Source organism: Rhinopithecus roxellana, chromosome 13 (assembly GCF_007565055.1).
Source record: "Rhinopithecus roxellana isolate Shanxi Qingling chromosome 13, ASM756505v1, whole genome shotgun sequence".
Classification (NCBI taxonomy): domain Eukaryota; kingdom Metazoa; phylum Chordata; class Mammalia; order Primates; family Cercopithecidae; genus Rhinopithecus; species Rhinopithecus roxellana.
In genome coordinates, this window is record NC_044561.1 from 111,042,222 (window position 1) to 111,068,170 (window position 25,949).

General features: G+C 48.8%; 1 protein-coding gene across 1 annotated transcript in view; it reads left to right on the forward strand.

Moving 5' to 3' along the window:
- Nucleotides 1-25,949, forward strand: part of ARHGAP40 (Rho GTPase activating protein 40) — a 50,524-nt gene that overhangs the window by 18,152 nt on the left and 6,423 nt on the right. Inside the window, exons 2-11 of the mRNA XM_030915186.1 lie at nucleotides 4,756-4,958; nucleotides 8,396-8,616; nucleotides 10,537-10,612; nucleotides 11,412-11,560; nucleotides 16,628-16,793; nucleotides 19,751-19,842; nucleotides 20,454-20,531; nucleotides 20,920-21,079; nucleotides 23,623-23,705; nucleotides 25,457-25,663. Coding sequence (XP_030771046.1) covers nucleotides 4,756-4,958; nucleotides 8,396-8,616; nucleotides 10,537-10,612; nucleotides 11,412-11,560; nucleotides 16,628-16,793; nucleotides 19,751-19,842; nucleotides 20,454-20,531; nucleotides 20,920-21,079; nucleotides 23,623-23,705; nucleotides 25,457-25,663 — 1,435 coding nt within the window. The remainder of the gene's footprint in view (nucleotides 1-4,755; nucleotides 4,959-8,395; nucleotides 8,617-10,536; nucleotides 10,613-11,411; nucleotides 11,561-16,627; nucleotides 16,794-19,750; nucleotides 19,843-20,453; nucleotides 20,532-20,919; nucleotides 21,080-23,622; nucleotides 23,706-25,456; nucleotides 25,664-25,949) is intronic.

The window sequence follows — 25,949 nt, forward strand, 5'->3', positions numbered from 1 at the left end:
CCACTCATGTGTCTGACACCTACACTAAAACAATTCAAGGGTGAGGTTCGGCTTGGGCTGTTGACTGGGGCACCTGCAGGTGACCTGGCACTTGGCCTAAGCTTCTCAATGTAGCAACCCATTCCAAGGAGCAAGCAGAGAGTGAGAGAGGCAGGTGGGATCAGCTTGGTCACTATGACCAGATGGAGAAGTCTCATCGCTTGACCTCTGCTGTGTTCTCTTAGCTGAAGCTGTCACAGCCTGACAGATTCAAGGGGAGGAGACACAGGCCCCACCTCCCCATGGGAGAACTGTGAAAGAATGTTGGGCCATACATGGTATCTGCTACAACTACTATATTCCAGGCTGTGTTCTAGGCACTGGGAAGACAGCAGGGAATAGAGAAGCCAAGAAAGAAATAGTTCCAATAGAAATGAATGTGTTATAGAAAAGCAAAGAGCAGAGACCTAATCCAGGTTAGGGATGAGAAAAGTTGTGTTTGAGGAAGTGACTTTGAGTCTGAGACCTGAAGGGCAGTTAGCAGACAAGGGAGGGACATTCCAGGCAGAGGGAAGAAGGAGGTATGTGAGACGAGGCTAGAAGCATAGGCAGGTCAGCCCAATGCCTTCGTAAGGCATTTGGATTTTATCCTGAGGGTCCTGGGATACCATGAGGATTCCTCGATGCAGTGAAAGGCCAGTTCTGGGAGCTTGGAAGATCTTTCTGAACCAGAGAGGGATATATAGAAGAAACATAGGAAGACTGCGATGAGGCTGTGGTTCAGGCGAGAAGTGATGGTGGCTTGGACCAGAGTGGTGGTTCAGAAGTTAGTGGATAGAAGAGTTGTATGAAAGGTAAAATTCATTAGGGGTTCATGGAATGTGGAGACACCAAAAAGGGTGTGAGGAGTGGCTCTCAGAGTGCTTGATGGAACCATTTGATGAGACAGGGAACTCTGAGAGGGGCACAGTGTCTAGAGTGGGGAAGAAAAAATGCATTCAGATTACTTCATTTATACCTGGGGCCTCCCTAAATCATCTAGTATGGCAGTGAAGTGCCCTGGCACTGGGCCTTGCAACCTGGGTTCAAATCCGAGTTTTGCCACTTGCCAATGGGATAAGTCTGGGTGAGTCCCCCAATCCTGTTGTGTCTGTTCCCTTGTCGGTAATTTGGAGACAATAGCACCTCCACACGAGACTGATGTATTAAACTGAGGCTTGGCCAGGCTTGATGGCTTACATGTGGACTCCCAGCACTTTGGGAGGATCACTGGAGTCAAGGCATTTGAGGGCAGCCTGAGCAGCAGAGCAAGACCTCGTCTCTACCGAAAATCAAAACTTAACTAGGCATGGTGGCATGTGCCTACAATTCTAGCTACTTGAGGGGCTGAGGTGGGAGCATTGCTTGAGCCCAAGACTTTGAGGCAGCAGTGAGCTATGATCACGCCACTGCACTTGAGACAGAGGGAGACCCTTTTCAAAAAAAAAGAAATAAACTGATGCTTGAACGGTTGCCTCTGGGTGTGGGGTAAGTACTTGGTAGTGGTTTAAAAAACCAGATCACAACTGGAGGCCGCGCTGTATACTTAGGACCTGCGTACTTTTCTGCATGCGCTATACCTCAACAAAGCACTGGAAACAAAACAAAGCATCAGCTGTATTTGTGAGGCTCTGAACACCTTTTGTGGATGTGTTCTCTTCCTATCGGTCTCTTCCTAGAAGAGGGGTACTCACCGCCATGCTGCAAAATGCAATGTTGGAACAATGACACCTTTAGCACTGTGGGTGTTTCATTTTGTTTCTGTTCTTTCCTGTGCCCCTCTCTGACCTCCTCAGAATGTTCTTCCAAAGAAATAATTGCTGCGCCCTCACTGCTTAGCTATCACATGGTGATAGTGTTGACAATTTTGCTTGGGTTTAGTCGCTGCAGTTTTCAAATTGTCACGAAAACACACAGATGTCGGTAATTTCAAAGTGAATCGCAAAGCAACCAAGGAAACGGAGCTGTGCCCCCAGCATGGGGTGCCAAACAGATTCACAGGAGGCACTGACTAGTAGTTTTCTCAAAAAGCATAAATAGAGCGGAACAGCCAGTTTTCTAATTAACTGGGACTTGGTCTCCAGTGAAGCTTCTGTGCTGTGCAAATGCCGGAGCTGTTGCCAGGAGGCTGCGCCACGTCCCTTCCTTCAGGCGCTGCCGACTGGAGGTTTCTTTGCTCCGCCACATTTTGAGTCTGTTTCAGGATGGAATTGTTGAGGACTTGGAGTTGAGCTCTGTGTGGGCAGGATGCCTGGGAGGAAGCCACAGCCAGGGTCTAGGGTGAAATCCTGGCAGGACAGGCTATGGGCAGAAAGAACATGGGTCCCTCATTCAAACATTGTTAAGAATTTTGAGATGGTGACAGCAGAGCTCTGAACCGAGTGTGGGCTGCTTCCGAACCTGGGCCCTGTGTGACTGCACAGGTCGCACATCCATGGAGCCAGCCCTAGGTCCTAGATTACACCTCCAGAAACTGACGGGACAACAGTGAGTGAAGTCATAGGCTGAGGGCAAAATACGCCTTCAGGGACTCCAGGGATCCCTGGATGTGGGATGGGATCCCACAAGAGGGGGGCTAAGCAGGCAGCAGAGGTAAAGTCAGAACAAACAAACATCCAATAAAATAGTCCTTTTTTAGTGGTCATGTGGCAAGAGTTCACAAACCCTCTGATTCAGCAATTCTACTTCTAGGATTCTCTTCTACTGTACAAAGGAGCAAAGGTAACAGATGGTATTATTTGTGATATTGATGAATAGAAACAAGCCAAACCTCCATGAAAAGGAGATGGGGGTATTTCAAGTAAACGTACTGTGGGGGGGCCCTCCTGTGACCATCCAGCTCCTCAGTAAAGAGCTATCAAATGCTTAGCGTGCATGGGACTCTTGTGGGGCTGGTGGAGGACTTGAGTTCTGGGTCTTGGCTGGCAGTAGCCCAAAACAATGTCCCCTGAGTGAAGAAGAGAGTGCCTGCCTTTAGGCCAGGGAAGAAATATGAGATGTCTGCACACTAAGGTGTTAGCACGGAAAATGTGGTCGTAGTCGCAGGAGAATGATTAATTTTCTACTTTGCTCACTTCTGCATTGCTGGGAATTTTTGCAATAACTGCATATTGATTTTATAATGGAAAATATAGCTAACAAAAATCTGTTTTAAGGCCGGGCTCACTGGCTCATTCCTGTAATCCCAGTACTTTAGGAGGCCAAGGTAGGCCAACTGCTTGAGCCCAAGAGTTCGAGAACAGCCTGGGTAACATGGCAAAAACCCTGTCTCTCCAAAAAATGCAAAAATTAGCCAGGCATGGTCGTGTGTGCCTGTAGTCCCAGCTACTCAGGAGTCTGAGGTAGGAGGATGGCTTGAGCCAGGGAGGCAGAAGTTGCCACGAGTCATATCGCGCCACTGCACTCCAGCCTGGGCCATAGAACCAGACCTTGTCTCAAAAAACACAAACAGACAAACAAAAAACCCATAAAAGCATATATATATGTATTTTTTTAAAAAGCAGCATGTGGATGACTTTTCCTTTTTAATCCAAATGAGCCTTGCTTTTTAAAAGGACAGTTCAAACCAACTGTGTTTATGGGTTTTCTTTGCCTTTTGTTTGTCTCCACATGGGAGCTTAGATATCTATAGAACTTGCAGAATATACACGTTTCCCACGTAAGGAAACTGGGGAAATGGATTTCTTTCCTCTCTTCTGGCAGGGATAGTTTATGGTCTATTTGCTGGCCCGTGTCAGGGTCTAGATGACTCCAATGTAGTATTTTTGCCATTATGACCAGCCCCACTGTTTCTCAAGGATTTGGGCCAGCAACAGAGGCATTTTGTCCCTAAGCTCATCTGAAGTCCTGGACTTCATTTATATGGACCAGGAGACTTGCACTGTCTTACTCTGAGATTCTTTGATTGCATGAAGCAGAAATTCATTGATCGTAGCTTGGGAAGAAGAGGGAGATTAAAGGGAAGGATGTGGGAATGGGGGCTCTAGGGTAAACCACATAGCCTGGATCATGAGAGGCTGCAAGTGGGACCTGGAAAATCAAGCTTAGGTTACCCCACATCCCCCCATGGCTGCAGAGGGTCTCCTCTCAGCTTCTGTTGGAAGACTGGCCACTCCAGTCCCTCCAGCCCCACACGGCTTCCAGTTCACGTGCCTGATACTGACCCCTCTGCCCTTGGTTCAACACCTTGAGAGAATGAGACTAGCTCAGTGATGTATAGTGCCTCTGTGATCGGGTACTTGCTCTGTTCAAAGCTGGCTGGGAGAGGGGAGGAGATGAGGTGCCCTGTGATACAAACAGGAAAACCAGGGCTTGCCAGCCAGACTCACAAAGGAGGAGGTGTGAGGGAAGGAGACAGGAGACTCTCTGGGTAAAAATCCGGTGAGATCTGTGACACTGCCCTGTCATTTCCTCGCCTGTCTTGGTGTTTAATCCCCTCTCGGGAATGCTGCATTTACCGTACGTATGTCCAAGACTGCTGGCCTTGGCCAAGAAGGTGGAACCAAGCAAAGCAGTCTGGCCCTGCTCTGTCCCCTGCAGCATTGCTGGTTTGCAAGGATCCCGCAGGGGTGATGGGTCACCAGTCGATTTGCTGAGATCACCCTGAGAAACGTGCCTAGGAAGCTTGCTTAGCCCCTGGGGCCCCAGGCTGATTTCTGGAGAGCCACAAGCCCCAGCACAACCCCCATCATGAGCAGAGACTTGCTGACCTCCCTGCACCTTCCCCACTTGCTACAGCTCTGGCCCCTCCTCAGGCGGAATGAATCAGCTTCCCCAGAAGAATCCCCTGCAACCACGCCCTGCTGGCTGTTCCCACTCCTGGCTGTCCTCGGCGGAGAGCTCCAGTATGGATGGCTTTTGGATGGAGGTGGAACGGATCCAACAGAGAGATGAGCTGAGGGAAGAGGACAGTGGCGGGAATGAAGGCCAGCTTCCAGAGGGTGAGGGATCCCGGCGGGGGCCTGTAGGGGTGGTGGGAGGGCTTGATTCCAGGCAGAGAAATGTGAGAGGATCCAGATATGAACCAGAACATGACAGCATTTTCTCTGTTGCCTGGACTGGTGCAGTATCCTCTTCACTGCTCTCTCTGCTTCACCTGTGCTCCTTACTGTCTGTTCTCCACGCCATAGTCAAGACGATCTTTTAGTAAAGTTAATTAGATTATGTCCCTCCTTAGAGTGAGTCCTTCAGGAAATATTTTATGAGTTCGTATTATGTGCCAGACACTGTTTAGGCACTGGGGATACAACAGTGAATACAAAACAGTCTCCTATCTACAGAGCTAACGTTCTAGGGAAATTCTAAGCCCTCTGCTCAAAATCCTCAAATATCTCTCCATCTATCTCAGAGTAATAGACAATTATGTGTCCCTATTACCTACTACTATGTAATAAACCACCTCAAGCTTAGCAGCATAATGCAACAATAATCAATTATTATGACTATTATTATACCTCACTGTTGGAGGGATTGAGTGGGCTCAGCTAGGCAGTTCTTGCTCAGAGCCTCTCATGCAGTTACAATCAAATGGTGGCTGGGGCTGGAGTCATCTCAAAAGATTTCTCATCTATGTGCCTGGTGGTGGATGTGACCTTCAGGGGGCCTCATCTGGGAGTATCATCTGGGATTATCATCTGGAATATCTGCTTGAGGGCTCCACATGTGGCCTGGGCTTCCTCACAGCATGGCGGCTAGGTTCCAAGCACAAGACCAAGAGAGAGAGCTGGGTAGAAGCTATTTTGCTGCTTATGACCCAGCTTTAGAAGAAAGACAGCATTGGTTCTGCTGCATTCTGTGATCCTGCATGCAGCTATGTTCAAGAGGAGGGGAATTAGACTCCACCCCTTGATGGGGTGAGAGTCAAAGAATTTGGGGACATGTAAGAAAGCCACCAGATCATAACTTACCAGGCTTTACATAATTGACTTCGTGCCTCCTCTCTGCCTCTTATCCTCCCACCCTGACTTGCTGTCACTCTACTTCTGTCCTCGGGCCTCCTTGCTGGTCCTTGACCCTAAAAGCACTTTCCTGCCTCAAGTCCTTTGTCCTCACTGATCCCTTGGCCTAAAATGCTCTTGCCCCAGGCATCTGCATGGCTTGTTCTCTCCAGTCAGGACTGGGCTCAAATGTTACCTCCTCAGAGAGGTCTTCATCAGCTTCCCTACATAAAATAGCACCCCTGCCCCATCACTCTCTAGCTCCTGCCCTGCTCTGTTCGTTGCTACAGCAATGATCACTGCCTGACTTTACCTAGTGCACTTCACTGTGTATGTGCTTGTGACCCCCACTAGAATGTAACTTCCGTGAGGCCAGGGACATCATCGGCCCTTTTCACTGGTGTGTCCACAGTGCCTGGAAAAGAGCCAAGCACATTCCCATCCTCCATCCTTACTTGTTCAGCAGATGAGGGAATGAAAGGGCTCCACATGGAACCTTTCCTAGTTTGGCATGTAATTCAGCTGGGCTTGCCCCTGGTTGGCAAAACAGACGATGCGGTGATGCAGACCTCTTAAGGGCCTAATAGTCACATGCAGTGCCTTCAACTGTGAATGTAAAAAAATCCCTGGTTATACTAGAAGTGGTTTCAGGAGATGCCCTGCATAAGAGGTCCTCCATGTGGCCTCTCTGGCATCTAATTTCCAACAATACACAGGGAGTGGAGTCAGATAGGGTCAGAGAGAAGCCACTTTGAGCAACTAAATAAACACAGGAGCTTTTTTAGACTCACAGGGCTGAGGGATCCTGAGTGGCATGGAGCCAAGATTAGTTTTTTTGTTTTGTTTTGTTTTGTTTCCTTTCTTTTCATTTATTTATTTAATTTTTGAGATGGAGTTTCACTCTGTCACCCAGGCTAGGGTGGAGTGGTACAATCTCGGCCCACTGCAACCTCCACCTCCCTCCTGGGTTTAAGTGATTCTCCTGCCTCAGCCTCCCAAGTAGTTGGGACTACTGGCATTTACCATCACACCCATCTAATTTTTGTATTTTCAGTAGAGATGGGGTTTCGCCATGTTGGCCAGGCTGGTCTTGAACTCCTGATCTCAGATGATCTGCCCACCTTGGCCTTCCAAAGTGCTGGGATTACAGGCATGAGCCACCGTGCCTGGCCATCTTTTCTTTTTATTCAGACACCAACTTGAACCAGAGGAATTGTTAATAATTTATTTTTCCCATCAATGTCTACTCATGGCAGGTGATGTTGGATGCTCCATTTATGGTAGGGATCTTGTTTCCTTTTAAAATAGATTTGTTTAAGTAAAAAATGTAGCCCATGATTAAGGGGATATATTTGGTAAGGAATTTTACAGGGATAATTAGATAAAGATAAAAATTATAAAGGTGGTAGGTGAATGCCTACATTTCAAGAAACAGTGGCTCATTGAAAGGATCCTGTACAAACAAAACAATGTCTGGTATTGTGATAGAATCAGTACCTCCACCAGCCAGCACAAGTCAGGAATGGACCCACAATGTTGCAGCTGCCCTGGAGGCATCTGTTCTGGTTCCCAAGTGCAGGGAAAATGTTGGGGGAAGACTTGGATTATTTGCAAAACCCAGGCTGCCATAAAAGCAGTTTTGTTTGAGTTTTAAAAACAATTATTACTTTGTTGACTAACTTGGTCAACACTGGGTACAACTGTACACCCTACCAGTCCTCTCACACATGTTCAACTTCCAGTACGAACTCTTGTGCATTTCCCCCATAAGGCCAGTGTTTCTCAAGTGTGATCTGAAGACCCTATTGCATTAGAATAATCTGAGGAAGACATTCCAAGTGCAGATTATCAGGCGTGAGGCCTGAACTCCTGCAGCAGAATCCCTGGAGGTAGGACCCGAGACCCTGAAGTCTTAACACACTCTCCCATTCCCTGATGGTTTTGTTGTGGGACTATGACAGTTTCCTTAGGAAGCATAGTCAAGGGGACAACTCCAACACAAATAAGGTCTTGAATATGGAGGACTTCCCAAAGGGACATCAACACCCAGCACCAACTTCCCAAGGGGACACCGTGTGACCCTGTGGTGGTCTCTGTCAGATTTTGGGGAATTGGGTTCATTACTTTGGAGAGAAGTGGGTCCAAAATCAGAACATGCAGGGACCTTCAGCCAGCTCTGTTTTCCAGGGATTGCTACGTTATAGGTTGACATCCATACACTGACTAATGCCATCAGTACCCCCTACCCCGCCCCCAGTTCTCAGAAGGCTCATTAGATCTTCTCCCCCAAAGAGTCTGGTTGGTACTAATAGGTCTCATGATCAGATATGCAGAATCTCCTGTGTCCAGGTAAGAGTGTGCTTCTATGTAGAACTTTGGTTATCATGTGTGGCTGAGTGCAGAGCTGTGTGTGTTCATCTGGGTTCTACCTCCATTGGCAGAAGGGGAAGCCGAATCCCAGTGGCTGCAGGACACAGGCCTGTCGGGCCTCCTTGGTGGCCTGGGCTTGGACAGTGATCACAAGGAACTCCTGTCCACCCTGACACAGACCCAGGTGGCCGCTGTGTGCCGCCGGCTGGACATCTATGCTCGCTCAGTGCGAAGACAACACAAGACACCTGCCAGAGACGTCAGGGATGTCTTTGGGGTCTTCAATTCAGTGGTAAGTGGCATATGGGTCATTGCAGGCCCTGTCTGACTGGGATCTCTGTGCTGCCACCACAGCCTGAGAGATGCAGTGATCCTGCTGAAGGGCTGTGTTGGTATGTGTGTGTGTGTGTGTGTGTTGGTGTGTGGGTGTTGGTATGTGTTGATGTGTGTTGGTGTGTGTGTTGGAATATGTGTGTGTTAGTATGTGTGTGTTGCTGTGTGTGTTGGGGTGTGGATGTGTGTTGGGGTGTGCGTGTTGATGTGTGTGTGTTGGTGTGTGGGTGTTGGTACGTGCGTTGTTGTGTGTTGTGTGTGCTTTGGTGTGTGTGTTGGAATATGTGTGTGTTAGTGTGTGTGTATTGGTGTGTGTTGATGTGTGTTGGGGTGTGCGTGTTGATGTGTGTGTTGGTGTGTGTTGGTGTCTGAGTGTTGGTGTGTATGTTGGGGTATGTGTGCATGTGTGTTGGGGTATGTGTGTTGGGGGTATGTGTGTTGGGGTGCGTGTGTTGGAGTGTGTGTGTTGGGGTGTGTGTTGGGAGTGTGTGTGTTGGGGTGTGTGTTGGTGTGTGTTTTGGGGTGTGTGTGTTGGTGTGTGTGTGTTGGTGTTTGTGTGTGTTGGGGTGTGTGGGGGTGTGTGTTGGTGTGTGTGTTGTGTGTGTGTTGGTGTGTGTATATTTAGAGTGCATTGGCTTGCACACATATGTCTCCCTGCCTTCCACTATGTCCCTACATTGCATGTAGGTCTCCACCTCCCATGCATGCCACTGCGTATATGCCTGTTGCCACTGTGTGTCCTTGGGTGAGCCTGAAAGCCTAGGTTCTTCCTATATAATTGTTATCGATGCAGGGCAGGCAAGCCCCAAAACTGGGGATTAGCTGTGGAAGCTTTTGGTTTCACTCAGGAAAGAATTCAAGAGTGAGCTGGTGGTAGAAAAAAACAATTTTATGGAGGCGGCAGTGATACAGTAGCGTGACTGCCGCTGCAGAGCAGGGCCACCCTATAGGCAGTGTGTGCAGAGCAGCAGCTCAGGGGCAGGGCCAGCCCATAGGCAGTGTCTCCAGAGCAGCAGCTCAGGGGCAGGGCCAGCCCATAGGCAGTGTGTGCAGAGCAGCAGCTCAGGGGCAGTTCTGCCTTTTAATTAAAAGTAAATTAAGGAGTGAGTTATTCAGAAATTTCTAGAAAAGGGGCAGTAATTTCCAGGTGTTGTCATGGCAATGGTAAACTGTCATGGCACTGCGGGCATGTCTTATGGAGAGGTGTTTTTGCCTCTTCCCTGTTTCAGCCAAAGTCCCACCTCCTACCTCATTATCAGTACAAAATACTTTTTTTTTTTTTTGAGACTGAGTCTCGCTGTCGCCCAGGCTGCAGTGCAGTGGCGTGATCTCGGCTCACTGCAAGCTCCACCTCCCGGGTTCACGCCATTCTCCTGCCTCAGCCTCCCGAGTAGCTGGAACTACAGGCGCCCGCCACCTCGCCTGGCTAATTTTTTGTATTTTAGTAGAGACGGGGTTTCACCGTGTTAGCCAGGATGGTCTCTCTTTCCTGACCTCATGATCCGCCCGCCTCGGCCTCCCAAAGCGCTGGGATTACAGGTGTGAGCCACGGCACCCGGCCAGCACAAAATATTTTTTATTGCCACAGTGTATCCTGCTGACACTTGAAACCTGATAGGTTGTGGGCATCATCTCTCTTGGAGCGCCTCTGAAGTGGCATAACTGATTAAAACCACAGGCATTGGAGCCAGTCAGACTTGGGCCCCAGTACCTATTCCCAAATTAGCAGCTGTGGGACCTTGGGCAAGTAACTCAACCTCTCTGGGCTTCAGTGGCTCGTCTGTGAAAAGGGGTTGTGGGTGGCTCCTGTCTCCCGGGGTTGTGTGAGCATTGTCGGCTTCCCACATGAGTAACTGGGCACTGTCTGTAATTTGCATAGAAAATGTCGTCAGAGAATGGGGACTCCAGTATGAAGGGGGCCCAGCTCAGTTCCGGGGCCTCTAAGTCTCCTCCAGGTAAGTGGTCTTCATTCTCCAGGGCCCTGAGAATCGTCCAGGCTGCATAAAGGGCTGCTCTGTGAAGTAAGAGAATGTACACACCTCCCAGCATTTGTCACTTCCTGCTGACTCCCTGCCTTCCCTGCTCAAGGGCAGTAGGGAGGAACCCTGAGGGGACAGTTTGGGCCCTTGAGTTGTTGCCATCAGGCCCATGGGGCTCAAGATGGGAAAAATCTCTTCCTGGGCAATTGGCCTTATCTAGGAAATTACTTCCTGGGGCAGTGAGAGTCTTAGCTAGGAAATCATTTCCTGCGGGTAAGGGCCATAGCTAGGAAATCACTTCCTGGGCAGTGAGCCTGAGCCCTAAACCTAATTATTTGATCCTGGAGCTTTGAACTTGACTTGGGAGATCACTTCTTTTTTTTTTTTTTTTTTGAGACGGAGTCTCGCTCTGTCACCCAGGCTGGAGTGCAGTGGCCGGATCTCAGCTCACTGCAAGCTCTGCCTCCCGAGTTTACGCCATTCTCCTGCTTCAGCCTCCCGAGTAGCTGAGACTACAGGCGCCCGCCACCTCGCCCGGCTAGTTTTTTGTATTTTTTAGTAGAGACGGGGTTTCACCATGTTAGCCAGGATGGTCTCGATCTCCTGACCTCATGATCTGCCCATCTCGGCCTCCCAAAGTGCTGGGATTACAGGCTTGAGCCACCGCGCCCGGCCGGGAGATCACTTCTTAGGACTAAGGGCCTAAATTCTGAACCCAAGCACTTGCTTCCTGGCAGCCAGTTCTCACTGCCTTTCTGCTTTGTTTCCCCCACAGCAGCAGAGCCTGGGGGGCTGCAGGAGCAGGCTGGGAGGGAAGAAGCCTTCAACATGGACTCTGCCTACTCAGAACAAGCTGCGGTGCTCCTGCAGAAGAGCAGGCCATCCCAGGGAGGCACCTCTGCCTGGGGCAAGTGTTCCCTGCCGGTGAGGATGCTGTTCACAGGGCTGGTGGCTAGGTACCCCCTGCTCAGGCACCAGCACCTGTCTCTTCACACCTTCCACACTGACAGGCACCCAGCACAAAAGTTGTCGAATCATTCATTCATTTAATTCGTACCACAAATATTTACTGAGTGACCGCTGGGTGTCAAGACTGTGGAGCAGGGTGCTTACAGTCTAACAGTCCTGTCAGTATTGTCTCCATGCTCTTTGTTTTTATCTTTAGAAAGCCCTTCCTCCTCCAGCAAGCTCATAACTGTCCATCAACATGTTTTTCTAGTTACTTTTAAAATTAATTTTAGTGCCTGGAGTGACAGAGAGAGACCCAATATTTTAGTTCTGTTCAGGGAGTGCAGGGGGAACCGCGAGGACGAGGCGCCCATGCTGGGGAGCGGGAGTGCGTCCAAGCGGCTGGAGGTCTCGGGATCTGGCGCGCTTTCGTCTGTGCTTGCTTTTCCTTATTCTTTTGCCGTGTTTTCTTCCCTCACCTCTTCGGCCTCCCGGCACTCCACATTTCCTCCTTCCTTCTTCCTTCCTCCTTCACTTCCTTCTTCCTTCCTCTCCTTCCTTCTTCCTTCCCTTCCTTCCTTCCCTCCTTCCTTTTCTTCTTCCTTTCTTTCCTTCTTTTTTTTTCTTTGAGACAAGGTCTCACTCTGTCACCCAGCCGGGAGTGCAGTGGTGCCATCTCAGCTCACTGCAGCCTCAACCTCTCAGGCTCAAGCTATCCTTACACCTCAGCCTCTCAGGTAGCTAGGACTACAGTTGCATGCCACCATGCCCAGCTAAGTTTTAAAAATTTTTTAGAGTTAGGTTCTTTATACATTGCCCAGGCTGGTCTCAAACTCCTGGGCTCAAGCAATCCTCCAGCCTTAGCCTCCCAAAGTGCTGGGATTACAGGTGTGAGCCACTGCACCTGGCTGTTCTTTTTTCCCAAAATAGTCAGTTATCCCAGCATAGTTCCTTCCAAATAGGATGTAATCATTGATAGCTATGTTTTTAAAGATTGAACTGTGACTCGCTGTAAAGTGCACAGATATTTAGCATGTACAGCTTGGTGTGTATGCCTGTGTAAATACTACCAAATCAGTACAGAAGCTTCCTCCCTTGCTTGATGACTTGTAATACAGGGGGAAAAAAAAAGAAAAAAAGAAAGAAACTTCCTACGCCACCTGAGCTCCCCCATGTCCTTCCCAGGTAATTCCTTTCTCTGCAGAATAACCACTATTCTGACTTCTCTCATGGAGTAAATATAGTCTTTCACAGTCCCTCTATTACTAAAGGAAGTATTTCTTCTTTGACCACGTGATGATGCAGGTGATGCCATCTTAGGTAACATTTTCCTGAGGGCTACCCTGGCCCAGGACATTGTTCCCAAGGCTTCCAGTGCCCTCATTGCTCCCTGACTGTATGATAGAAAAAAAGAGAAATAGGGTCGGGCACAGTGGCTCACACCTATAATCCCAGCAATTTGGGAGGCCAAGGCGAGAGGATTGCTTGAGTCTAGGAGTTTGACACCAGCCTGGCCAACATGACAATACCGCCTCTCTACAAAAAATTTTTGAAATAGCCAGGCATGATGGTGCAGGCCTGTAGTCTTAGCCACTTGGGAGGCTGAGGCAGGAGGATCACTTGCACCTGGAGGTTGAAGCTGCAGTGAGCTATGACTGTACCACTGCTCTCCAGCCTGGGCCAGAGTAAGATCCTGTCTCAAAAAAAAAAAAAAAAAAAAAAAAAAAAAAGAGAAGTGGCATGTGTTACTCTGTTTTCACACTGCTGATAAAGGCATGAAAGAGGTTTAATGGACTTACAGTTCCACATGGCTGTGGAGGCCTCACAATCATGGTGGAAGGTGAAAGGCATGTCTCACATGGTGGCAGACAAGAGAAGAGAGCTTGTGCAGGGAATCTCCCCTTTTTAAAACCATCAGATCTCGTGAGACTTATTCACTATCACGAGAACAGCCCGGAAAAGAGCTGCCCCCGTGATTCAGTTACCTCCCACAGGGCCCCTCCCACAACACATGGGAATTCAAGATGAGATTTGGTGGGGGACATAGCCAGACCATATCATGGTGCTCAGAGAGGAGAAGTGACAGAATTGGCTCCCACAAAGGCCAGGACAGGAACACCTGGCAGCTTGAACCTGGAGCCTTCCCAGCTGACCACCACTCTCTACTGCTTAGGACACCAGCCCCACCCCGCAGTAGCCTCTGTTCCACTGTGAGAGTACTTTCACTCGTTCAGATGGAATTTTCTTAGGCCTGCAGCAAGTTGCAAAACCAGAACTCCCACGTACTCTACACCTAGTTTCTCTTACTAATAATATTTTCCATTAATGATATACATCAAATAACATTTATATTTATTTATTTATTTTAATTTTATTTTTTTTGAAATAGAGTCTCACTCTGTTGCCCAGGCTGGAGTGCAGTGGCGAAACCTCAGCTCACTACAACCTCTACCCTTGACGTTCAAGTAATTCTCATGCCTCTGCCTCTCGAGTAGCTGCGACTACAGGCATGTGCTACCACATCCGGCTAATGTTTGTAGTTTTAGTAGAGACAGGGTTTCACCATGTTGGCCAGGCTCGTCTCAAACTCCTGACCTCAGGTGATCTGCCTGCCTCAGCCTCCCAAAGTGTTAGGATTACAGGCGTGAGCCACTGCACCCGGCCTAATTTTTTTTTTTTTTTTTTTTTTTTTTTTTGAGACAGAGTCTTGCTCTATTTCCCAGGCTGGAGTGCAGTGGTACAATCTCGGCTCACTGCAAGCTCTGCCTCCTGGGTTCATGCCATTCTCCTGCCTCAGCCCCCAAGTAGCTGGGACTACAGGCACCCACCACCATGCCTGGCTAATTTTTTGTATATTTAGTAGAGACGGGGTTTCACCATGTTAGCCAGGATGGTCCTGATCTCCCGACCTTGTGATCCACCCACCTCACCCTCCCAAAGTGCTGGGATTACAGGCGTGAGCCACTGTGCCTGGCCTAAAATTTTTTAATAATGAGTTTCTATTTCTAAAACATCAGAGATAGTTAATATTCAACATTATCTTGTCTTTTTCTTTGACAGTGTTTCTCCATTAAATTATGAATGATGATAATAATTAATCATGCTAAAGGGCCAGGTATGGTGGCGCACACCTGTAATGCCAGCACTTTGGAAGGCCGAGGTCGGAGGATCACTTGAGGCCAGAAATTCGAGACCAGCCTGAGCAACATAGCAAGACCCCATCTCTACAAAAAATTTTTTAAAATAATTGGGTGTGGGCCAGGCATGGTGGCTCATGCCTGTAATCCCAGCACTTTGGGAGGCCGAGGCAGGCGGATCACTTGAGGTCAGGAGTTTGAGACCAGCTGGGTCAACATGGTGAAACCCCATACCTACTAAAAATACAAAAGTTAGCTGGGTATGGGGGTGCACAACTATAATTCCAGCTACTTGGGAGGCTGAGGCAGGAGAATTGCTTGAACCTGGGAGACAGAGATTGTAGTGAACAGAGATCATGCCACTGCACTCCAGCCTGTGTGGCAGATTGAGACTCCGTCTCAAAAAAAAAAAAAAAAAAATAGTTGAGTGTGGTGGTGTGTGCCTGTAATCTTAGCTACTCAGGAGACTAGGGCAGGAGGATCACTTGAGCCAAGCAGTTCAAGGTTATAGTGAGCTGTGATTGCATTCCTGCACTGCGGCCTGGGCGACAGAGCAAGACTCTCCTGTGAATAATAATAATAATGCTAAAGGCATCACATATTGATCTTTTACCACACACTAAGCATTATGCCAAGTACTTCACATATTTGATTTAATTTCATTCTATTAAGCTGGTGATAATTGTGTTAATAAACTAAAAAGTAGTAATAAGTACTGAGTACTCACTATGTGTCAGGCACCATGTTTCATACACTTTATTGAATTTAATCTTACCAACAGTCTTGTGAAGTAGATACTGTTATCACTTCCATTTTGCAGATGAACACACAGGTAAAATTATTTGCTTGCACTCACAGGTAAAGTAAGGATTTGAACCCCAGGGGTGTGACTCCATAGCTCATGCCTCAAGCACTAGGCTGTATTATAAGCATCAATTACCATTTCTTTCCCTTTGAGCACTCACTCGAAAGGGGCACTGGGAAGTGGTCTGGCCAAGCCCTCTAGGCAGTGCTGAACAAGCCTGGCCCTCTGGCTTGCCTTCTCTGACCTTGGGCGGCAGGAAAGCCTGGAGCTGCCTGCAGATTCCCAATGTGGCCTCTAGATGGCAGGGTTGAGCATTCTTTATTTCTGCGGGTGGCATGGCCAAGGCTGGGGACAGACCCGGTGAGGGAGAGGAACAAAGGACAAGAGTAGAAGCAAGAATAAGAAGCCCATGGGGCGATCCCTCCTCTCCAGGTCCTCTTGTGGGAGGGCAGACAGTGAAAACAGTTTCTGTTTCTTGAGGCTTCGCTATGTGCTTGGGACAGTGCCAAGCACTTTATATCCATTAGGTCATTTGCTCCCACTAAAATTTTATGAGGCCGTTGCGGTGGCTCATGCTTGTAGTTCCAGCACTTTGGGAGGCTGAGGTGGGAGAATCGCTCGAGCCCAGGTGTTTGAGACCAGCCCGGGCAACACAGAGAAACTCTGTCTCTACAAAAAATACAAAGATTAGCCAGGTGTCGGGGTGCATACCTGTAGTCCTAACTACTCAGGAGGCTGAGGCAGGAGGATCAATTGAGCCCAGGAGGTCGGGGCTGCAGTGAGCAATGTTCATGCCACTGTACGCCAGCTTGGGCAACAGAGCAAGACAGTGTCTCCAAAGAAAAACACAAACAAACATGCAAAAACCTTCTGAGGGAGGCTCTATTTTATGATTATGGATGGGGAATCAGAGGCTCAGAATGTCACTCCGTTTGCAAGAGGTGGAGCTTGGACTTGACTTGAGGATGGACTCCTGAGCACCAGCTCTTATCCACGCTGCTCTTCCTTCCGCCTAAATGCCCAGGGGAGAAGGGGGAACCCCCAAATACCCATCAGACACATAGCCTGACAAATTGTCTTTACTTCCCTCTCTATTAATAGAAGTTTACCATCCCCAAAGGCAGACTTGGCGTGACGAGGATAGGAGACTTGTCCCTGCAGGACATGAGGAAGGTACCTTCTCTGGCCCTCATAGAGCTGACCGCGCTCTGTGATGTCCTTGGCTTGGACCTGAAGAGGAGCAAAGCGGGGAAGTGGAAAGCGGCAGGTGAGCAGCCCTGGCCCAGGGAAAGCCCTGTGGCCACAGTCCTGGCTTTCTCACAGGGAGCTGTACACGAACTCTCCCACCAAGAGAGAGATGCTCAGCTTTTTTTTTTTTTTTTTTTTTTTTTTGAGACGGAGTCTCGCTCTGTCACCAGGCTGGAGTGCAGTGGTGCGATCTCGGCTCACTGCAACCACCGCTTCCCGGGTTCATGCGATTCTCCTGCCTCAGCCACCCGAGTAGCTGAGACTACAGGTGTGCACTACCATGCCCAGCTAATTTCTGTATTTTTAGTAGAGATGGGGTTTCACCATGTTGGCCAGGATAGTCTTGATCTCTTGACCTCGTGATCTGCCTGCCTCAGCCTCCCAAAGTGCTGGGATTACAGGTGTGAGCCACTGCGCCCGGCCAATATGCTCAGCTTCTATATTCCTTCTGTTTACATTTTTTTCTGCATATGAAAACAATTCCTGCTCATTGTGGGAAATTTGTGAAATAGAGTAAAATACAAAAAGGAAAAAGTATAATTCAGAAAAGCACTTTTCGTGCATTATCTTCCTTTGTGTGTATGTGTGTGTATCCTTTTTTCACCTCATATTGTATAATTATGGTCTGGGAGCAGTGGCTCACTCCTGTAATGCCAACACTTTGGGAGGCCGAGGTGGCAGGGTCACTTGAGCCCAGGAGTTTGAGACCAGAATGGGTGACATAGTGAGACGCTGTCTCTACAAAAAACAAAAAAGTAGCCAGGCGTGGTGGTGCACTCCTGTAGTCCCAGCTACCTGGGAGGCTGAGGTGGGAGGATCACTTGAGCCTGGGAAGTGAAGGCTGCAGTGAGCCTTGATCATGCCACTATACTCCAGCCTTGGTGACAGAGAGAGTCTCTGTCTCAATTCTATATATATATAGAACTCTGAGACCCTGTTTCATAATTACATTATATATAATAGAACATATAGTTATCGATCTATATTATAGAATATTATATATATAGAATTATGGACATTTTCCAGTTATTGTATCATTTAGTGGTTGTCATGATAATGCTACATAACAAACAACCCCAAACTCATGACTTAAGAACTCTTTACTCTTGCTCACGTGCTTGTGGGTAAACTGGGCGTAGCTTGGCTGATCTAGGCTGGGCTTGGCTCCAAGTTGTTGGCTGAGTGTAGGTCTGCTCTCAGGTCTTTCGTCCTCCTGGGACCAGCTGGCCGTCTGGAGGACGTTTTCATGGTGACAGCAGAAGCTCAGAGGGCAAAGTCTACCACATTTTAAGCCTCTGCTTGCGTCATGTAGGTTCCCATGCCATTGGTCCAAACTAGTCACATGGCCTAGCAACGGGTGAGGAGGTACGCTGTGCTTCCCTAATGGGAAGATTTGCAAGTTCACATGGCAGAGGGTGTGGATACAAAGAGGGATAATGAATTTAGAACAATAGTAGCATCTACCACAACTATTAAATATTCCTTGAAAACATGATTTTTATTTATTTATTTATTTATTTATTTATTTATTTATTTATTTATTTTTGAGACAGAGTCTCTCTCTCTTGCCCAGGCTGGAGTGCAGTGGCATGATCACAGCTCACTGTAGCCTCAAACTCCCCAGGCTCAGGTGACCCTCCCACTTCAGGCTCCTGAGTAGCTGGCACTGCAGGTGTGTGCCACCACACCCTGCTAATTAATTTTTGTATTTTTTTTGTAGAGAGGCAGTATTTCCATGTTGCCCAGGCCTGGCTCGAACTCCTGGGCTCAAACGACCTTCCCACCTTAGCCTCCCAAAGTGCTGGGATTACAGGCATGAGCCACCTTGCCTCAGTGAAAACACGATTTTTAATCACTGCACTATTTTCCTCCTTGTGGATGTATTCTAATATATTTAACCATTTCGCTATTAGTGGACATTTTTGATGCCTGTATCTTTCCTACTATAAGACACAATCACTACTGCTGGATATATGCTTTTGAATGCATCTTAGATTACTTTAGATTACATTTATGAGTTAAGTTCTTGAGATAATATTGCCCTTCAGCAGTGTGCAAAAGTATTCATCTGGCTGTGTCGTTGTCAGCATTATGCATTGTGATTTTTTGATTTGTTTTGGTTTGGTTTTTTGGTTTGTTTCTTTAAAGACAAGAGGATGGTGAATAAAAAAGACCAGGGGGAGGAATCTAGCAGAGGTGGGGTAGGCCAGAGAAGGGAGAAAGAAGGAAGGTGTGGAGAAAATGTGGAAGGAGGAGTTTGCCTGAGAAGACTTCAAGCCAGGGTGGTTAAGATGGACCTGGGGAATACATTCTCTAGAACCTGGCCCATCCTGCAGAGCCAGAGCTCCACCCAGGACTGCTGTTACATTTTTATGCCTGGTGCCCCCTGAAGCAGCAGCGTACTTCCCTTTCAATACTTTTTTTTTTTTTTTTTTCTGTGAGACAGTTTCGCTCTTATTGCCCAGGCTGGAGTGCTGTGGTGTGATCTTGGCTCACTGCAACCTCCGCCTCCCGGGTTCAAGCAATTCTCCTGCCTCAGCCTCCCAAGTACCTGGGATTACAGACACCCACCACCACGCTCGGCTAATGCTTTTTTGTGTTTTTAGTAGAGACAGGGTTTCGCCACGTTGGCCAGGCTAGTCTCGAACTCCTGACCTCAGGTGATCCGCTCACCTTGGCCTCCCAAAGTGCTGGGATTACAGGCTTGAGCCACCGCACCCGGCCCTTTCAATACTTCTTTATCCAGCTGAGATTTTCTGCTCTGAGACATATCTCCTCAGCAGTGATGTCTGCATTACTGCTGAGGCCAAATATTCTGCTCAAGAGGAGAGGTTTGGGTCCAGCCATTCTCCAGAGAGCTCAGTCCTTCCACAGGAAAAGGGGTCTGATTCTAGTTCCCCAGGAGATCTTGCAGGTCCAAGCCCAGTGGTCGTTCCAGGAAGTGAAATGCGCCTTCTGCTCTTTGATTTCCTGCAGAAACTCGCCTCTTCGGTGTGCCCCTTGACAGCCTGCTAGAAGCTGACCACAAAGTCCTCCCCAGCACACAGGTCCCACTGGTCCTTCAAGCCGTAAGTCATCCCCAGCTTGGGTTTATTTAATCCTTCAGAAGCTGGCTCTGGGGACCATTGTCAGGGGACATCTAGCAAAGGGGAGAAAGGATGGCCTTTGGAATCAGGCAGATCTGGGTTCAAATTCTGACTCTGGCACTTGCTAGCTCAGAGACCTGGGGTGGATTTTGGTTGTTGTTGTTGTTTTTATTTTATAAATTTTTGTCTTAACTTTTTTGTAGAGACAGGGTCTCACTATGTTGCCCAAGCTGGTCTCGAACTCCTGGCCTTAAGTGATCCTTGGGGTGGATTTTTTTTTCTTTTCTTTTTAACTTCTGAATCTTAAAGTCAAGGGTGGATTTTTGACCTTTCATTAGCCTCCCTTTCAACATCTGTAAATTGGGATGATGATAACAGTATCTTCCTCTTATCAATGATTAAATGAGAAAAATCTGTATGAAGCTCTCACAGTGCCTGGCTCATGGAGGTGGTCACAAAAACTATTATTATTTTGAAGGAAACGCTTCTCCCGGTACCCCCCTCTTTCTGATTTTCATGGGAGACAGACACACCATTTTGAATTCTGCTTTTCAGTGTTTCCTAGTTTAAATGCTGGTTTCTGTCTCTGACAGCTGCTGTCCTGTTTGGAAAAGAGAGGACTGGACACGGAAGGCATTCTCAGGGTGCCCGGATCCCAGGCCAGGGTCAAGGTAATGGTTTGGCTTTCCCCGCTTCACTGAGGCTGCATCTCCCCCATCCTCATATGTGTGTTAAGCCAGGAGAGAATCCAGTCCCTGGCTCACCGGTGATCTGTCTTTGGTCTCCGTGTGGGTCGAGGGTTTGAGAGGCTGAAGGTGGCACAATGAGCATGGTGGCGGAGAGCGTGGCCCTGGAGTCAGACCACCAACGTTTAATGAGCAGAGCCCTGTGCTCAGTGACACGCACTTTAGGCCATTTCGTCCTCACTTCAACCCCACGAGGGAGGTGCTCTTGTTGTCCCCACTTTGCAGATGAGGAAACCGAGCCCCAGAGAAGTGGTAGAGCAGCTTCTACCGGAGCCCTGGGCCAACTGTATCTTCGTGCCCCTCCTTCTTGTAGGGGCTGGAACAGAAGCTGGAGAGAGACTTCTATGCTGGCCTTTTTAGCTGGGACGAGGTTCATCACAATGACGCCTCCGATTTGCTCAAAAGGTTCATCCGGAAGCTGCCGACGCCTTTGCTCACGGCTGAGTACCTCCCGGCCTTCGCTGTGGTGCCCAGTGAGTGTGCCCAAGCCCTTGGCCTGTGCAAGGATGGAGAGTTGGATGTCACTGGCCTTGGTTGGAGAGGGGAAGCCATGCAAAGGCAGGACTGCCCGTTCCTGGAAATGTCTGTTCCAGAAATGTCCAACCAATGGGGGAAGAAGCAAGTGTGAGCATGTGAGCCCAATATGTGTGCATACGCATGTGCATGCGTGTCCTGTGTGTGTTGTATGGCATGTGTGCATGTGCAGGTGTGTGAGGAGAGGAGGCTAAGGTTTTGCACACTACAGTCCCTATTAGTTCTCACGTGGACGAGTGGACTGGTTTCCTTCACATCTTGACATCCATGGGGTTGAGCTTATCAGCATCGTCTACCCGTGTATCTGTGGACACATGTGTGTGCACGTCCATCTGTGTGCGTGTCTACAGATCGCGTCCATCTGTGTGTGCGTCTGCAGATTGCATCCATCTGTGTGCGCGTCTGCAGATCGCATCCATCTGTGTGTGCGTCTGCAGATCGTGTCCATCTGTGTGTGCGCGTCTGCAGATTGTGTCCATCTGTGTGTGCGTCTGTAGATCGTGTCCATCTGTGTGTGCGTCTGCAGATCGCGTCCATCTGTGTCCATCTGTGTGCGCATCTGCAGATCAGCATGTATTGCACAGACCTTGCTCTATGTATAGTCTGCATATATATGTTCCTGTCTGGACTTCTTCACAATCCACAATGTACAAACATAGTCACTTCTAATTTTTCTCAGAAAAGTAGAGCAGCTCTCCTGAGATCTCATTCATGACCATGAGGTTCTCCCTGTCTCTCTGAATTCTCCAAAAAGCTTCAAGGCTCAGGCAGTCTGATTTCCACCCCCAAGCTAGGGGAGGGGACAGGGATCCTGAGATGTCTTCTCTGACCTTTGATTCTCACAACCTCAGTGTTTTGTTTGTTTTCTTTCTTCTTCTTCTTCTTTTTTTTTTTTTTGAGAGACGGGGTCTTTAAAAAACCCCCCTGGTCTCTGTCACCCAGGCTGGAGTGCAGTGGCATGATCCTAGCTCACTGCAACCTTGAACTTTTGGGTTCAAGTGATTCTCCTGCCTCAGCCTCCCAAGTAGCTAAGAATATAGGCACATGAGACCATGCCTGGCATACTTGTTTAAAATGTTTTTGTAGTGACAGGGGTCTCGCTATGTTGCCCAGGCTAGCGTCAAACTCGTGACCTCAAGTGATCCTCCCACTTCAGCCTCCCAAAGTGATGAGATTACAGGCATGAATCATCAGGCCTGGCCTCGACCTCATTGCAAAACAAATCAGATCCCTTCCCTATGCTGTTACCCATCCTCCACAGCACCCTTGTAATAAGATTCCACTCCTTACTGGGCCCACCTGCTTCGGCTCAGGTCCTGCCTATTTCTGGCCCCCTTTCTTCCTGGCCTCCTCCTTCCCCACTGTCTGGTCAGGCCCTCTCACTTTGCTGTTCCCCCTCCTCTTTCCTTCCCTGGGGCGTCTGCACTTGCTGCTGTCTCTGAATGGAAACTCCCTCCGCCCTCATTTGGCTGCTTCCTGCCTTTCAAGTTTCAGCTGGCTGTCAGAGCCTGTGAGGGGCCTTCCGTGACCCCACACTCCGTGCTGCCTGCTAGCCTCTATAATGATGCAGTGATGCCCATCATGCTCTGATTTATTCTTTGCTTGTGTATTGTGTCTCCCCTGTGAAATGTAAGCTCCACAAGCCTGCGACTTTATTTTCCTCCTTCACTATTGTGTCCCAGGTGCCTAGACTGAGCACAGCACCTGACAGGTACTTGACAGGTATTTGTTGATAAGTGAGAGAAGGAAGGGAGGGAGGGAGGGAGGAAGAGAAGGAAGGAAGGAAGGAAGGAGGGAAGGAAGGAAGGAAGGAAGGAAGGAAGGAAGGAAGGAAGGAAGGAAGGAAGGAAGGAAGGAAGGAAGGAAGGAGGGAAGGTCATATGGGGTTGTAGACCTGGCGCCCCAGGTGCTCAGCCTCTGTGTCTCCTATGCAGCTCTTCTCCAGGTTCCAGGCAGCTCTCAGCTGCTGGGTCTTATCTGGCTCTGATGAACTCCTTCTTTGAATCTGTAACTACTACCTCCTCCTACCTGCCTCCTCTCCCCGGAGATCCTGACACCAGGTGTGAGACGGCTTTTCCTTTTCAACCCTCACAATACAGAGGGTTTCATGAAACCTTCTGTCTGGGCCCATTGAGCTCTCTTGTCTCCCTTCCTAAGGGTGATTTGCTCGTTCATTGCATTTCTGACCCTGGGCTGTAGCCTGGACTGCATATCTGGGTGTGTGCGGCATGTGCGTGCATGCACACGCATGTGTGTGTTTATTTTGCTACACAAAGTATAGCAAGTGAACCTCTCCACCAGCACTGGTCAGGGCTCTGTCTGAGCCAACATTAGACAAGGAAATAATCCCACACCTTATGAAAAAAGGGATTCCTGGCTGTCCTCCGGCTTTTCAGCTCTGGAATTTCCCCAAGAAGAGACCAGACTGAGGGAGGGAGTCCCTGAGCCTCCCATGAAGACTGAGGTCCCTCCCTTCCCGCAGACATCCCCGACCTGAAGCAGCGCCTGCAGGTTCTTCACCTGCTCATCCTCATCCTCCCAGAACCCAACAGAAATGCCTTAAAGGTAAGAGTTACCATGCACCACCACCACTTTGCCATGTCAGCCCACACCCACAGCCATGGCTCCAAATGTGCTCATTTATTCATTCATTCAGCAACTTCTGCCAGCTGCTAGGGTTCAGTGACAACCCACACAGACCTCTCTTGAGACTTTCCTAAAGAAAGTAGATGAGCCCTGAAAGGGGATAGTCCCAGAGTGGGCACTACAGAGCATCAGTTCCACGTGGTGCTAACAGGTGTTAGCACCTTGTGGCCAAGCCTGGATAAGTAAACAGAGTTCATGAAACAAGGTTAAGAATATTTTTCTCCCCAGGACTTCTCAAAGCCTTTGGTATATTGAGGCTTTGAGAGAATCTCCAAGTGGGATTAGAGTATGCAGTACTCTAAAAACGCGGTTGATCAGGGACCTCTTTTGTTGTGGAAAGCATTGCACGGCACTGGTGTTCCGTGCTGAACCAGTTTGGGAAAAATCCCTTAGCAAATTCTCCTTGTCATATAGGAGTGGATGCTCAGCCTTCGCCCAGCTCCCTATACCCTCTTGGCTGTCCTTCGGTCAGACTCCAGATGTGCCTCCAGGGTCAGCGTGTGAAGAGGCCCCAGATCTTCCTGCTTGAGTTTATGCTTCCTTTTCAGTAAAATGAGGATGATAATAGCATTAATAGCATCTTATTTTGGAAATCATAAAAGCTAACTCATAAGGAATCATAGGGTAGAAGATGATGCTTTGCAGGGTATTCAGTATGTGTCCTCTGTTCCTATCCCCTCTCCCTCCCTCCCTTCCTCCCTTCCTCCCTCCCTCCTTCCCTACCACCTCCTTTCCATTTATTCTTCCTTCCTCCACCCATTTATCCTCATTCATCCATCTATTCTTCTTCTTTTCTTTATCCATTCACCCATTTATCCATTCATCCATCAATCCCTCCCTCCCTTCTTCAGTCCCTCCCTTCTTCACTCTGTCCCTTTGTCCTTACTGGCTGTGTGACTCTTGGTACATTCTCCAAGCTTGTTTCCTTCTCTATAAAATGCATGCAATAATAAGAGCTACCTTGGCCAGGCGCAGTGACTCATGTGTGTAATCCCAGCACTTTGGGAGGCCAAGGCAGGAGGATCATTTGAGGTCAGGAGTTTGAGACCAACCTGGCCAGCATGGTGAAACCCCGTCTCTACTAAAAATACAAAAATTAGCTGGTGTGGTGGTGCACACTTGTAATCCCAGCGACTTGGGAGGCTGAGGTGGGTGGGCCACTTGAACCTGGGAGGCAGAGGTTGCAGGGAGCTGAGCCAAGATCACACCACTGCATTCCAGCCTGAATGACACAGTGACATTCTGACTCAAAAACAAAAACAAAAAACAACAATAAAAAAACTACCTTATAAAGTTACTATGAGGATTAAATAAGTACCAACTAAAGGCCCAAGAACACAAAGAATACATCATAAATGGTAGGTCTTATCACCTTCCCCTGCTCTTCCCAGCGTCTCTGCTTCCCTATTCTTTCCTGCCCAGTTGTCTCATTAGTCTCTGAGGGAGCAGGGGAGGGACAGTGTTTTGGACACTGCAGAGCAGGAAGTGGAGACACAGAGAGGTCGCAGAGTGGGCTGGTGGCACAGCTGGAACAGGAGCCCCTCTTGCTGCCCTCCCAGCTCCTGGCTCCTTCCTAGCGCCCCCTTGTCATGCATCAGGATGCCCTGGGGATAGTGGGGAGGCGCCAGGGATGGGCTGAGATTTGAGGGAGATTCTGCCCCCTTTCCCAGGCGCTGCTGGAATTCCTCAGGAAGGTGGTGGCCCGGGAACAGCACAACAAGATGACTCTGTGGAATGTTTCCACCGTGATGGCCCCTAACCTCTTTCTGCACCAAGGGCAGCCCCCCAAGCTCCCCAAAGGCAAGGAGAAGCAGCTGGCAGAGGGGGCAGCCGAGGTGGTGCAGATAATGGTGCACTACCAGGATCTGCTGTGGACGGTGAGTGCTGCTGGGTGCTGGGTGTCCCTCCTCTGGGTGCCGCTGCCCTGCCGCCCCTGCTCTCCAGGAGCCTGGGCAGTGTCCTTTCAGTTTCCTAGTGTGTCCCTTCCAGGCCCTTTGTTGGCCTCTGCACAGGACTGTGTTTTCTTCTTCCCCCTGCCTTAGTGACCAAGAAGTGTCTTCCCTTTCTGTCTCCGCTGCCACGCCTCTCTGTCAGTCTGCTGCCATCTGGTCTACCCCAGATTGCAGGAGTTCCCCCAACTCCCACAAATAATTCCTTCATATC